Below are 14,340 nucleotides of genomic sequence, written 5' to 3'. Positions count from 1 at the left end.
TATATGCAGGCCCGAAGTTTCACCAGCTCCGTGATCCGAAATTCATATTTCACATTTTTTTTCCTCGACAGCACTACAGAATGTCATGTTAACGTATAAAAAGACTGCTTTAGACTCATCTGCGAGTCGCCTGACACCTAAATAAAGGCCTTGATTAGAGACCTTCGATTGCAGAGCTCCCTTCATTGGTAAAAAGGCAGCAGAGAGTAGCATAAACAAGAAGCCGCTGGCAGGCAAGAAAACACAGAAACTGTTCTATTTTTGTATTAAACCTTGCACATATTTAACAGCTTCGGAGCTCAACATGCGATTGATTTCACCAGCTATGTACGACACGCAAGGAAGTGTTTGTTTTTATGATGAAGAAATAAATATTCCCTTCATATATATAGGACACGTTGTTAATAAAGTGAATGCCTTGTTTCCTCGAGGATTAAAGGGCTGCTTGTGTTTACCTTAGTCGTCGTAAACAAAATCAGTTGACGGCAGTTCATGCGAGCCCGAAAAAGGGAAGCAAGATCTCCTCATCGTCATATAATTTAAAAATATAACGGAAACGAAACGTGGCACCAGCTGTTCAAGAAAGCTCTCCTGACAGGAAATCGATGTTCAAGTCCACGGTACTCAATAAAGCAAATTATTCCTGGCGTTTGTGCTCTTTTGTTAAATATATTATATACCGCGAGCACTCAAGCTTACCACATATTGGACGGATGTGTATATTTTCTGTTTGGACGCATCTGATGGCGCTGTATTGCCTGCCTCCATGCCCAGTAAAAGTGGCTCCTTGGCACTTGCCAACGAAGCTTTTCTGGCCGTCAGACATGTGGATATCCTGCAGGATTCGGTCAACAACCACGGTCGTTCACCACTTTTCGACCAAAAGTCGCATTCACTCGAGCCCACATCGGAGCCACGCGTGTGTGCATACTTTCTGAAGAGTCTGTGTCTGGTGTCAAAAGTTTACGGGGCATTCGCGTAGCTAAAAACTTGAAAAATTTTCTCTATATACCGCAGCGAGCAGCCTGAAATCGAAGCAAGTAGCCTGCTGTTTTGAGTGGGTGCATCGCAGTGCGCTTTAAATTTCGGTATTGCCCACAAAGCTAGAAATCAGCTTCTTGTTTGCCCTATATTGAAAACTTTTCAAGCTGGGCGTGTGTTTTACTCGGCACGCAGATTAAACCAGCTGTAGAGAGTGGCATGTCAACGGCTCTCAATACAAAAGTTTTTACTTGATCAGCTCGCCCCCGTTCTAGATGCAGCTAGGAGCCGTATTTTTGTGGCGGTTCATTTCTTTTCCATCGACAATAGATCTTTAATCTACTGCATTTGACTCCAGGTATGCTAGATTGCGGCAATAGAGCTGTATAGTATAGCGGTGCCGTGTTAGCGTATACACGTACGCCGGACCAGCGGGGTGGCTGCCGCACAAGCGCTGTGGCAACTGCGCATGCGCACCTGGCACCCAGCTCCTCCTTTCCCCTGCGTCACAACCCTCTATGCTACGCTAATGACTCCCGCCGAGTCCACTATAAAACGCAGGGCTGATCTGTAGGCAGAGAGCCAGACGAATGCACCGGGAGAAGGTTCCTTACAAAATGCGGCTCTGCGTTTCATTTGCATGACCCTCGCAACTAAGGCTTTTTTCTCCATCTCACCGGCAAAACTCGGTACGAGCAGCTTAAAGCTGGCAAAGCCCGATCCGTCCGCTCTTACCAGAGCACCTGGTGCGGTCGAGCTCATTTCCGTGCTTCGCGCTTGCATCCGGTATGACGGACGAGCGGTTCCCTAAGCTTTCAGAAAAGCGCGCGCGCACTCTTAGCTATGCCCAAGCGCCGTTTCGCGCGCTTCCCCCCCAATTAGGGCAGCGGCCGGTTATTCGCCCCTTCCCGGCAGGAGAGGCACGCCACTCCTCCGTTGCCCTTTGCGTGCACTTGTCCTTCTTGCCCTTTTTACTTGGCCGTACCCTCCCTTTCAACGAGACCCTTCCCCAAGAGAGATGCCCAAAGGACCGACATACGCCGGAACCAGTATACCCCTCCCCTCCTTCATAGCAACAACCACCAACCACCCACGAAACCCGCGCTTGTGCACGTCTTCCTGGATGCCATTTTTCGCGCTGAGCCCATTTTCCCTACTCTGCGCTCTTTTTACCGGACTCTGCAGCCTCTCTATATGTGCGCTCTATTTCTGTTTTTGGTGCGTGTGGCCGGAAGAGGTTCCAGAGAATTCGTGATGGTTTCTGTTCGCGAGGACTTGTGCTGCTAAATTCTCGCGAAAAGCGGAAGAGAGGTTGAAGGAAACAGAACAGGCTCGTGTGTGTATTCGGAGATGCGCATTATTTTTTTTTTAATTCGAAACTGTTTCGGGTCAGCTGCGTTCGCTTTCTTGTCGCGTCCATCCAGCCAATCATAGCCCTCCAGGAACTTTTCAATTACGAAAGCTCATTTCTTCTTCACTGGTACGTCTGACATTGCCCGCAAAGTCCGCAGTTGCGAAGCGACCTCCGAACCATTTTATTCTCGCTTCCTTGGGAAAACAGCTGTCCATTTCACCACGGCGTCTCGACTGTCGTCCACCACTTGCGATAACGTTTTCTATGCAAGCGTGGTTTTCTGTTGTTCACGCTGTTCAGTAATTTTCGAAAGCTGGAAATTAGCACGGATGTCTGTGCCGGTTCTATACAATAGCGGCTAGTGTAATATTGTTACGCAGGCTGGCGTGGTATAACAATTCCACCATGTTGCTGTTGACGCTGATTCGAGTCCCATCCGTGCAGTTCACTTCTTGGAAGCGTACGAAGAATTTATTGTACGAAAGTACAGAATTTCTCACAGATTAATTCTGAGACCTTTGCTCGTGCTGAGACTTAAAAGTACAGCAGGATCAACCGAGTTAAGTCATTACGAGCAGCATCGCCTAGTGGCAACTTGGTATAAGCCAGTGACGTTATGAATTCATATTCCTTTTTCTTTTGTTTTTCAAGACGCTACAGGTCGTCACGAGGGATTCCGTCCAACGAAAAGTGGTAGTATCCGCAATGCTTAATCTTCGTGCGGGGTTCGTTAGCCGCCTGGCAGGTTATGTCATGACAGGTTATGTTTCGGCCACCAGGCATATACGAAACTAACTTATGTATGTGAATACCTTTACAAATCAGGCTTCATAGTGTCGCTGTCGGCTTTTCGCACATCTCGTTGGAGAGCCCGTGGAAGGAAGCGGTTTTTAGAACGGGTGCTCAGTTCAGCAGTTTGTCATCTCTCTAGGCAGTCTGAATAAATGGTGCTTGCACAACCCATGGAAGGCGGACCGTGTCATATCCTCTGTCTAGTTTGTTCTCACTCTTACTGTCAGGCCGTGTACGCTCACGGGCGTGTGTGGGCAGTAGTAGCGTCTACGGCTCTCATTCATGGCCTACCTCGTTTTATGCATCACTGCTGGCGCTCGCCGCGTCACCTCTGCTACGGAGCTGTACGCATGGATGCTTGTGTCGTTTGGTTTCAGTCAAGTAGTTCGCAGAAACCTGCTCTGGATGCAGTACGCGCTCTGTCAACGACTCGGCCTGTAGTCAACGCAGATGTCTATAGGCACTGAGTTACCGCTATATCGCCCTCCATATCGGGACTACAGATTATTTGTTCGGCGACGATACTGGGTGCGTTAGTCTGTTCTGCCGACACAAAGTTCTTTCTTCGCTCGTCGGTAAAAAGGCTCTTCGTTAGATGTTTTGTCAACGCTTGTCGTCCCACTACGTGACCGCGCTGCAGAAATTTTCTGCACAATGGTATACCCGCACGCTGAGATGAGTGCACACAAAGGATGCCCCAAAGGAACAGAATAAAAATGAAATATAAGCAGGGGAACAAAGGCACACTGGAGCGGACCCCTGTCTTTGTTAGTCTCCTGCCTTGTCGTCCGGACGAGTAGACATAGGATAACTGCTACGCACTGTGCGCTCCGGATATTTTCTCTATTGCTCCTATACCGGCACGAAGCGAGAAAAAGAAATGAAGGGTGACAGCACAGCAGAGTTCTGTCGGTTGTATTGAGTTACACACGCAAAAGACCGAGGGGCTTTTTGTAAGATACTAAAACTAGCTCATGTACAAGCTCACATGCAGACACGGCATGGTTCTGGTGTTCTTATTGGTCTGTTGGACAAAGCTGTACAACTGGCATGAGCTTCACTGCGGTGGTATTCATTTCAATGAATTCGCTCAGTTTTAGTGTTTGTACGCTCCTCTAAGAGATACAGAACGCCGGAGACCGAAATTTTTTCGGATTTCAAAAATCTTATCACCAAAAACTTAATGCTTTTGATTGTGTACCATACAACAATCCTTAGACAATTCATGAAAGCCTAGTTCCTGCACCGGGACATAGGCTCCCTTTCATTCAAGGCTTGGTGGCAGCTGTTTTTGACCCCCAGAGAACTTTCTGATGAATGACGGTTAACAAACTTTCGAGTGGCTGAAGATTGCAACTTTTGCGCAGGTGCTGACCATCTTCTCGGCGTCCAATTACTACGACATCGGCAGCAACCGCGGGGCGTACGTGAAGTTGGTGGGCCCCAAGCTGGTACCGCACACCGTCATGTTCGTGAGCACGGCGCAGACGCGGAAGGCCACCATCCAGCAAAGGTGAGTGTGCACCGAGAGCACGAGGTCCCGAGACGAGTGCGGGACAGTCTCCGTAATGTGGCGGGAACCCGTTCGCAGGAGCGGCTACATCGAGCACAGCGCGCTCCGGGAGCTCAAGCAACACGTCTACGCCTGCCAGACGCCTCTGCGTGCAGAGTTCCAGAAGCGAGATCCCGAGGGAAAAGGTACGCTCACTGTTCACCTTTCTCAAGAGTTCCTTTCGACCAGCATGGGCGACAAGTGTCTCATCTTGAAGATTCACGGCACAAACAACACGGAGAGGGACTGCAAATGTTAACTGCGGCATTTAGTTTCCTGCACGATTCAACGGAGTGGAACTTTTTCTTTCTACTTGTGGAGATACATATCAAGAAATTCATATTGTGTACGACTTATATTTCGCGAGCTCACTATTTGGCGAATGCGGCTAAAGTCGCAGTTTACCAGCACTTCGCGAGCATTGAAGTTCGCGAAGCAGAACGGGAAGGCTCTTTAGTGCCCCCCTCGTTGACGAAAAAGTTTCATGGTGTGGTATGTCACGCGCGTACAAAAGACGCTAAGCTAGGAAAACACGTACTGGACGTAAATGCAAACTTGAGAGCACGCCTGATGAAGCTCATGCACGCGGCATGGCTCGGTGACGTGTGTCGGGAACTGGTGATGGTGGTGATGATGGTGGACTTAATGGCCCAAGGGCAGCTTAGCCAAAAACCGGCCTTGGCACAAGGTATTTTTTTGTCTACACAAGGTGGGATCAAAGACCCCCTTTTCCAAGCATTGCACCCCAAGGAAGCCAAGCACCAGGCCATACCAAAAGAAATCCTGTACCGATTGGGAACCTGTGGGTACCCGGCGGCACAGGGAAACGAACCCCGCACCTCACGCATATGAGGCAAATACCCAAAGCACCAGGTCAACGCTGCGGTATACCTGGAAATCGAAAGGTGCAAAGACGCTGTGCAAGATAGATACGCTGCAGGCATTGTAAAATAAATATTTGTGCAAGTGTGAATTCCGGCCTGCATGGTTCATTTGCATCAAAAAATAATGAAGACAGGAACAAAGCCATCTTCTTAGCGACTCTATTTGTGTCTTATTATAAGCCAGCTTGCCCAAATTATTCGGGAAAAAACACGAAATTCAGGTCATCGCGAAAATTCAATCGTTAATTTAAATAATGCCGTCGAAAAAAACATTTGCTTATCTGTAATCCCATCCCTCATGTAATACCCCATACCTGGGGTATTTGAAGTTTATTCTGAAATAAATAAACTGCGTAATGTCAGAGGACCCATCAGGTAATAACAGCCTTTAGCTTCTATTCCTGCAGCACGCTCTGTATGTCATCTGCTGCTGAAAATTAAAGCAATATGTAGGCGAAAAAAATTTCAAAAAGCTAATAATAATATTAATAATAATTGGTTTTTGGGGAAAGGAAATGGCGTAGTATCTGTCTTCAGTTGCAAGTTCCAAACTGTGTTTGTTGGTCTTTCGCCGTTCCTCCGTCGTTCCTCCGTCCGTGTTGTAGCGCTGTTAACCTTTGGGACCATTCAATTTTCGTTTATTCTTCTCAAAGCATATTCCATTTACTGACAACACGCTGATGAAGCGTCGCTAAAACTTCTGTGCTTGGTACTCAAGAATATTTCGGGTATAACTGAGCCACGCCGCAAACATCCGACGCATATACCCAGCCAGGACAGGAAGACGGATGGAATGTGCGCAGGCGGTGATCTAAGGAGGTGTCACCTGTTTTAAAAAGGCGGAATTAAATTAAGAAAGCGAGAATCGTGCAGACAGCGAGAGCTAAAACAATGTGCTACGTCTATTCTGTACCTAACAGGCATGCCTGATCACCCAAGCTATTAATCATGCAAGGCTACGGGGAAAATGCTGGCACAGTGTACTGCCGCGCCTGAAAACTTTTTGGCCTTGGTTTATTTCGCTATTTTATATTTTCCTGATTAAATGAGCCAGCTATCGTGGTCGAATAAGGGCAATGGCCACAACCCTGAAAACGTCTGTCGAGCTTTCCGTCGGCACCTCGCTCTAAGTTGCATCTCCTGTCCGCAGTGACTTCGACGAATTCCTGTGACAGTTCTGAAAATGCTGAGCTATATCCGGCGAACTGTCAGGCCCCGGTGGCAGCTGTAGCAGGGTCGCGCGTACTAAGCTATTATTTTCGATGCTATTTTCTTTTTTTCCCTCACCAGAAAAAAAAATGCCCAGGCATTGAAAAATATTACCGAAGTTTAGCGCTGCGTTTGTCCCTTCTATCTCTGTTGTGCTTTATGTGAAGCTCCTTTGGTACATCCTTGTGGTGACCCGTAAACAACACGCGATAAGTAAGTGAGACTGTCCTCTTTATGCATTGCTGACAGCGGGAGACGGTTACTCTGACAATCATTGGTTGGGGCCACTGTGGTTCCATGAGTTGGCTCCCTGAGAGTTATTGGTTTCAGAGGAGCCAGATCGCTGGTCGAGCCTATGTATTATTGTGTCAACGTCCAGGGACACCATTTTCCCCGTTAGTGATCCCTAACACCAGGATAAGAAACTACGAGAAGTCTAAAATTGAAGCATTGAAACTTTACTAGTTAGCCAGAATCAAAAATGGGTTCTTTATTTTTATTTTTCCCTTTCTGTCTACTTCTTGCTCGTTCGTCTATGAAAAGGAGGAGGAGGAGGAGGAGGAGGAGGAGGAGGAGGAGGAGGAGGAATGGGAAAGGCAAGGAGGTGAACCGGAAGAATAACCGGTTTGCTACCTTGCACGTATTTCAGAAGTTAAGCGAGTCAAGGAAGAACAAATTGAGAGATGGAAGTTGCTCTTCACCTTCCCTCTGCTTTCTTGACTGTTTTATTTCAGGCAGTGAACTGAACCAGCGTCCAGATAATAAAGAAACGGCACGTGGTTCGGGATCGCGCATCAGCATACCCGGCGCGCGGCTCTAATGCTCCGAAGGTAAACGGATCGAAGAATGCGTTTCCTAAACGAAGACGTCGAAGTTTGGTTAAGCCCTGGTCCGCCTGCGGGTTTCTGCGTGCCACACGACAAGTTCGCGTGTTCCGGCAAGGTCGACTGCTTACAGATGGGAGGGGAGCCTCCACACACACGGCTATCGGCGGCGATCTGCGCTCAGCGAAGACGAGATGGGCGCTCCCTTACACAACCGCGGGCAGGACTCGCGACCATTTCTAAATGAGAGGTTCGCGTGCGTTGCTGCTTTGCGGGCGCTCATCCTTCGTGCCTGCAATCCGCAAACACGCGGTAGAGCTCTAGCGGCCAGACGTCGTTAGCGACGCGCTCTTGGTTGGTTAAAAACAGCGAGGAGAAAAGGCAACCGTAGAGGCTGTCATGCCTACGCACCGTGGTCGATAGGCGATCACTGGTCACACTGCCTTCGGGGGGCCTTCGCGAACATGTCCTTCTGAGCGTGCTGGTAGCGGCGAGAAGGAAAACAGCTTTTTTACGAGAGCGTTTCAAACAGTGTCGTGCGAAGTGGGACAACTTATGCTGCCTTATAGTTTGACCTGGGTCAGTATTAGGTTGGAGAGATTGGCAATAGGCCAGATGGATGTCACTGTTCTAAGACAAAAGCTATAATTAAGCAGCAAAATACGACGTTGTAGAGCTTGTCCACGCAAGAAAGAATAGGATAAACTACTACCGCAGTCAGCATATAGTGTGTAAATCAAAACCTTAGCTCTACATAACTGCTCTGCTGACTTCAATTGTTCCGCCGGGCGGCTCAGTGATGGCGCTCGGCTGTTGACTCGAAAGACGCCGGTTCGATCCCGGCCGCGGCGGTCATATTTCGATGGAGGCGAAATTCTAGAGGCCCGTGTGCTGTGCGATGTCATTGCACGTTAAAGAATCCCATGTGGTCGAAATTTCCGGAGCCCTTCACTACGGCGTTCCTCATAGCCTGAGTCGCGACCCCATAAACTTAGACCAAACCTGTTTACTTCAATTCACTCAGCCGATCGATCAGTGACCACAGGTGCAAGCACCATGCCCACGGCGGTCATGGTTCTTGGTTCTCCCTTAGGATCTTGCGTGTCTATGTCACCCCACCTCCACCCATTGCGCAAACGCTCTACAAAAGAAATACCCAGCCGACCTGTGGGCATGGCCTTGAGCATCGACGGCCCCGTGTATGCGTGCAGGTCAGGTGAGCCTGTCCGACTGGTGCTCGGTGATGGAGAACGTGGTGGGCCTTCACGTCACGTGGCGCATGCTGTGTCCCAAGATCGCCCAGTGCGACCCGGTCACCGGCGCCGTCCTCTACGAGTCCACCTTCGACGAGTATGCGCTCACCAACAGGCTTGCGCAGGTAGGCTTGAATTACACCATGTACTATGTCTTCACTGTGTAGTCGTACTTTTTCGAATATAGAAATGGGACGAAATTTCAGAATAGTGTGATAGGCGAAAATAGTGACAGTGAGCGCTATAGTTTGATAGTGATAGTGTGTGAGTGCACATGCATGGTGCGGTTCCTGGATGAAAGAACTGAACATTTAATTGGGATGATGTTTAAAAAGAACAGGAGAACTGAACGACTGAAAAGAATTGTATGATATATGATTGTGTTATACGTACGTATGGCGATGCAATGCGCTGTGTATCGTCTGGTGTTTCTTCGTCCTATTGTGAACGTCTCCGATCTCACGGTATACCCTTCATGATGCTTCCGAACGAACTAGCCCACCAAAACGTCTCAGAGCTATATGAGAGTTAAGCTTGCATAAGTATTCGAGGGTTCGTCGCGAATCTGCAAACTTTTGAGATGCCTCTCTCTATCGCCGTATATCCTCGCTGGGCAGACATTATCAGCCCGCACAACTTTAATATTTCTTGCTTAAACGTTCCCTTACAGAATGGTCCATCCTTCCTCGAATCGCTGTACAGAAACAAAGACAGCTTGGAGACCATCTTCAGGATAATGGACAAAGATGGATCCGGTGAGTTACCACGTGCATTCACGTAGCTTTTTGCTGTAGAGAAAAGTGTGCCATTCCCATGCCTTGGTGAAGTTGGCAAACGCGTGGCTACTGAGTTAAAACTATTCAGGTTACTTTGTGTCCTTTGTCAGCACCGCCCCAATTTACATACATTTAGCCAGAACAGAGGCGTTCTGCCGCATGCCCCGGCGTAAAGTACAGTGAAAAGAGGGAGGGCGAAAGCATTTTCGCTCGGAATAGCGTGCTGGACGAGGTCGCTAACGCGGCTTCCACAGTTGCATAGCGGAAACAGAATAGAATGACCGTGCGAGAGAAAATACATTTCGAGACTGTCCTCTTTTTTCCCGTTACGTAACGCTTCCTGGCACCTGTCCCGCAGGACTGATCTCAATGGAGGAGTTCAAGGACGCCTGCGACCTCCTGAGCCAGCACGCAAACACGCCCATGTCCGAGGAGCAAGTCGAGGAGCTGGCCAAGAGCATCGACATCAACAAGGACGGGTTCATCGACTTCAACGAGTTCCTCGAGGCCTTCCGCCTCGTGGACAAGAGGCCGCCCACCCCGCCACCGGCCACCAAGGAGGGCAACGGGATGCCCTGCAACGGCACGGCCAACACCGCGCCCGTGGCCACCATCGACGAAGACCAGGACGCCGAGGAAGACGACGACGAAGAGTCCTACTGCACCAAGCTCTGATGCTGCGACTGGCTCAGTGTGTGGGCCGTAGCGAGAGGGACTGTCTTTCATAGCCAAGGCTCTCCGGGACTCAGTGATGAAGGGTGCGCGCAATGTCCATTCCTCTTGACCCGAAACGCCCTCGGCAAGAGCGCATGTTGCTGAGGCTGAAGGAGCGTGTCGCTGGGGGCAGACGCAGCGTGCGTCTCCGCCGGCAATCTCGACGTCTACTCGTGTCGTACCTTCAACAGCGGAGCTGAACAGGAGTCTCTCATTACGGACAAAGTGCGCGGGATCGTCGACTCCGTAAAACGGCAGGAAGCGGGGCTGGTAGTAGCCCGATGCGGAGGAGTTTTGAAAACGAAACTCTCGGCGGCCAGGATGAGCTGAAAGTTGCCAAAGGAGCTATCTGTAAAAGCCACATTAAGTGGCGTTTTGACCGGAGAATGATCTTTATCAAAGCAAGAAGAAAACAGCGTTGTTTTATTGTGAAATTTGATTGCACATCAAAAGAAAAGGAAATTTGAAAGGCTCTGCGCATCGCGTAGAAGCGGAAGTAGAAAGCAGACAGCGCCAATTGAATCAGCGCCATCTTCAGGCTGGCATCTTTGCAATAAGGTGCTGGATAGTACCACAATGCGGCGAGCTAAGTGGAGAGTAAAATCTGAGTAGCAGAGGAGTGCGAGTTTCTGCCGCCAGCGGCACTATAGTGCTCCACTGCCGAAAATGTTGCAGCTATGGCGCAATAGTTTGCCTGTCTCTGGAGGCTCCGTTCTGCTGAATATGACGCAAAGAAGACCAGCGCCATAGTTCCCAGGCAAAGGTTGCATAAAAGGTCGGACGAATAGGCAGATGGTACTCGAATGGCACTGAGTTATAAACGCGGACTCTTTCTGTCTACATGGAGCTGTTCATAACCGACAGTCCTTAGTTGGAAGAAATCAGCCAGGCCGCAGTAGATGCAATTTCCCGCTTTATCTCAAACAGCACTTTGAACAAGGCTAAGTTTGTGGTTCACAATTACTATGCGCCCGTGTAATCAGTGTACTTAAGCTGACATTGAACCGCATAGGTTTTTGAAGAAAAAAAACGAATACTGCGATCGAACGAAGACCTTTTCATACGCATAAGACTCCTGTTACAAGTGAATATCTGGATCATTAGTTGCGCAAAGCCGGACGCAGATACTTTTTTCACACAATAATCCAAAAATGGGCACTTGATTTGCCTGTGGCATCGCGCTGGCTCGCAAGTTTGTGCGGTACGTAAGCGGTAGGCCCTGCGACAGACAAGACAGAAAAAAACAACAACTTCATGACGCACCCAGGCATAGCACAATAGCTCACTTCTGACCTCATTCTGTTGACATAGAATGGCTCAGCATGTGCGTATTGAAAAATTCAATGTGATAGCCAAAGACAGAAATCATGTATTGTAGGTTGGGTCTGTTTTGAAGTGGCAGATGCTAGAAGAGCGAATCCCTCGTTATTGGCCAACGTTTTCACGGCAGGCTGTGAAAGCCACGTACGAGAACTCATGGTTGTGGACACAATCTCGAGGTCGAGGCTTTATTCAGAGTAAAAAGAACTGCACTATGTGGAGGCCTGCGTACTGCGTACTTGTCTTTCTACAAATTTGCACCGTGATTCGCTGCCTCCGTTACGCGATACAGAAATCATTTTCCTCCAGTTTTCTCTTAGTGGATCATTGAAACAACCTTCCAGAAGTCGTTTCATAGGTGCTAATAATTTCTGTACTATCGGAGACAAAAGATTTGGGGGAGAACGGGGGATATCCATTTGATTTTTGCTTCGCTACTTTTGTGTCTGCACACGGCTAGGGATAACGAGTACAAGCGCCAAAATTTTGGCGTAGAAAAGCAGACGCTATGATCTTCAAAGCTGTGCAGCTGCATAACGCCTTCAACAAACTATATATATAGCCTACGTATGACCACCGATTGGATTTCTTGCCCGTATACGCTTTTGTTACACAGCAGTCAGCTCGACAGTGAACATTGTTGACACCACGCTAGTGTTAACAGTTCCACTTACAGCCCTGTGTCCTGCGCAGCTTGGTGGGGGGGGGGGGGGGGGGGGCGATTGTAGACGAAAAGTTTGCGTCGCTTCAGGCGCCTCTCGCAACAAAATGCATCCAGGTATCGTGCCGGGCTTCGATGACAGCTATATTCTCTCTCGCTCCCATCGTGAGTAATGCGCTTCTGCCCTTTGTAAGCGTTGATGCAGAGTACTGATGACAGCACATCAACTGTGCCCCAACTGTCAGAACAAGACCGAGACACAGAACACAAGGACGCTCGCCGACGGATCACCGCGTGTTGGACGCGTAAGCGACTTATGCATCAGCAGCCCTTGTGGCGGCACCGTCTTGCCTCCTGCACAACTCAGCCAAGTTTCACACTTCACTCCATTCTCGCGCGTTTTCCGCGGATTTCCTACCGCATCCTACAGCCAGCGCTTGCGAAAGCCCGTTTCTATCAATCATTAATCAACCACAAGCACTAACATAGTTATACCTACGCCATCAATCGATCACCTTGCGAGACCCATGCACAGCTCCAGGTCTGCGCGATCGCCGCCGAATATTGCAGAGTAGATGTCCCGTCACGATGTGCACGTCTCTGTACGCCTGCGCACTGTGTCCTGTCTGGCGATTGTTTTGTGGTTGCAGTTCGTGTGTGTGTGTTCGTGTGTAAACTCCCGCACTCATTCTCTCGTTATGATTTCTACCAGCTGGTTTGAAACGGTGGTCCAGAGACTGAAACAGAAGGCGACTTCGTAGAACCTCTTTCTCTCTCGCCTCAGGGTCCAACTCGCTACGGCTGCGCTCACCAATCCTTTATTGCGTGCAGTGCTGATCGCTTCGCACACTCTCTGGCCCAAAAGAACGCCGACTGCCAAACCTCCGGATGACTCTGTGGAGACGCGGATAGCTCGCCATCGGTTCTCAGAAACTTAGTGCTGCGTGGTCTGCCTCCAAAGTACCGCAAGTCCTAACGCAGTCCTCGCATTCGAACACTTTACTTACAAAAGTGCAATGGCTGCAAGAAAATCTGGACGCGGATTTCTCGGTGTCTATGAGGCAGATCCCTGGCCTCCGCTACATAGCAGGAACATCCGTTGGTTTCCCGGCGAAATGCGCACATTCGCTTTACACTTTCAGACACGCGCTTAAGCTGACCTGATGAACGCAACTTCTCTCCCTGTGCAGCAGTCGCGCAGCCTTTTGGTCTCTGTGGTTTGTGACTCATCGGGAGTAGTTAGCTGAGATGAAATTACAGCGGCGCTTAAACCCCCGCGTGAAAAGCGAATTCGATGCAGTCGTGCGAACGTCGACGAGATCGGTCTAGCCTTGTGTATTCGACCATCTCTGCGCCTGAAGTGTTGCTCAGTAACGTTACCTTCACACGTCCTTGATTTATTCTATTTACGCAAAATTATATCCTATTCAATAGAGTGGCTAAGTTTTTGATACAGCATTGCAAAGCAAACATCATGCATCAAAGGAACGAGTGGAACGACGGGAAGAAGCAACGCACAACTTAGCTTTTCACACTGCTGTGCCATATATTTTCGGGTACCAGTCAGCCGAATTCTCCGCGGAATGTTGCAGTCAGGTAGTCTCGTCATATGCCCTATGGTAAGTCATCAAATTAAAAAAAATTACCCGAGATCACTTTAGGGCTGCTTATCTTGGCCTGTGGTTACAGCCAGAAAACATCTGAAATATTTTGGTAAGAGTGCCTATACAACAGGCTCACATCAACGCAAGAACCATGGCGCTTGTGCGCTGCTAATTCGTACTGATGACTCTAGTACGAAATGCTTTCTAGACACACGAATAAACAAAGATTAATTGTCGGTAAAGAAACAATAAAATACGTGGCTCTTCTTCTCTAGGCTGCAGTATACCTCAGAGAAAATAACATATTTAAGCTCCCTACGTAAGCCGTGTACTGACAACTCGAAAATATCCTGGCAGTTAGCCGTGAAATTACATTTCTAGACTTTTTTTTTCCTTTCTGACCATTATTACTTCTG

General features: G+C 48.8%; 1 protein-coding gene across 2 annotated transcripts in view; it reads left to right on the top strand.

Annotated features, from left to right (window-relative positions):
- rdgC (retinal degeneration C) overlaps positions 1 to 13,949 on the top strand; it is a 174,401-nt gene extending 160,452 nt beyond the window's left edge. The window contains exons 11-15 of one of the 2 annotated variants that reach the window (XM_077662949.1): positions 4,495 to 4,640; positions 4,719 to 4,825; positions 8,808 to 8,974; positions 9,520 to 9,604; positions 9,984 to 13,949. In XM_077662949.1, coding sequence (XP_077519075.1) covers positions 4,495 to 4,640; positions 4,719 to 4,825; positions 8,808 to 8,974; positions 9,520 to 9,604; positions 9,984 to 10,300 — 822 coding nt within the window. In that variant the 3' untranslated portion in view covers positions 10,301 to 13,949. The remainder of the gene's footprint in view (positions 1 to 4,494; positions 4,641 to 4,718; positions 4,826 to 8,807; positions 8,975 to 9,519; positions 9,605 to 9,983) is intronic. The other variant, XM_077662950.1, reaches the window with a different exon arrangement.
- Positions 13,950 to 14,340: the final 391 nt, after the last annotated feature.

The sequence above is a fragment of the Amblyomma americanum genome, chromosome 4, assembly GCF_052857255.1.
Source record: "Amblyomma americanum isolate KBUSLIRL-KWMA chromosome 4, ASM5285725v1, whole genome shotgun sequence".
Taxonomy (NCBI): Eukaryota; Metazoa; Arthropoda; class Arachnida; order Ixodida; family Ixodidae; genus Amblyomma; species Amblyomma americanum.
This window is presented reverse-complemented; position numbering and strand designations above follow the sequence as displayed.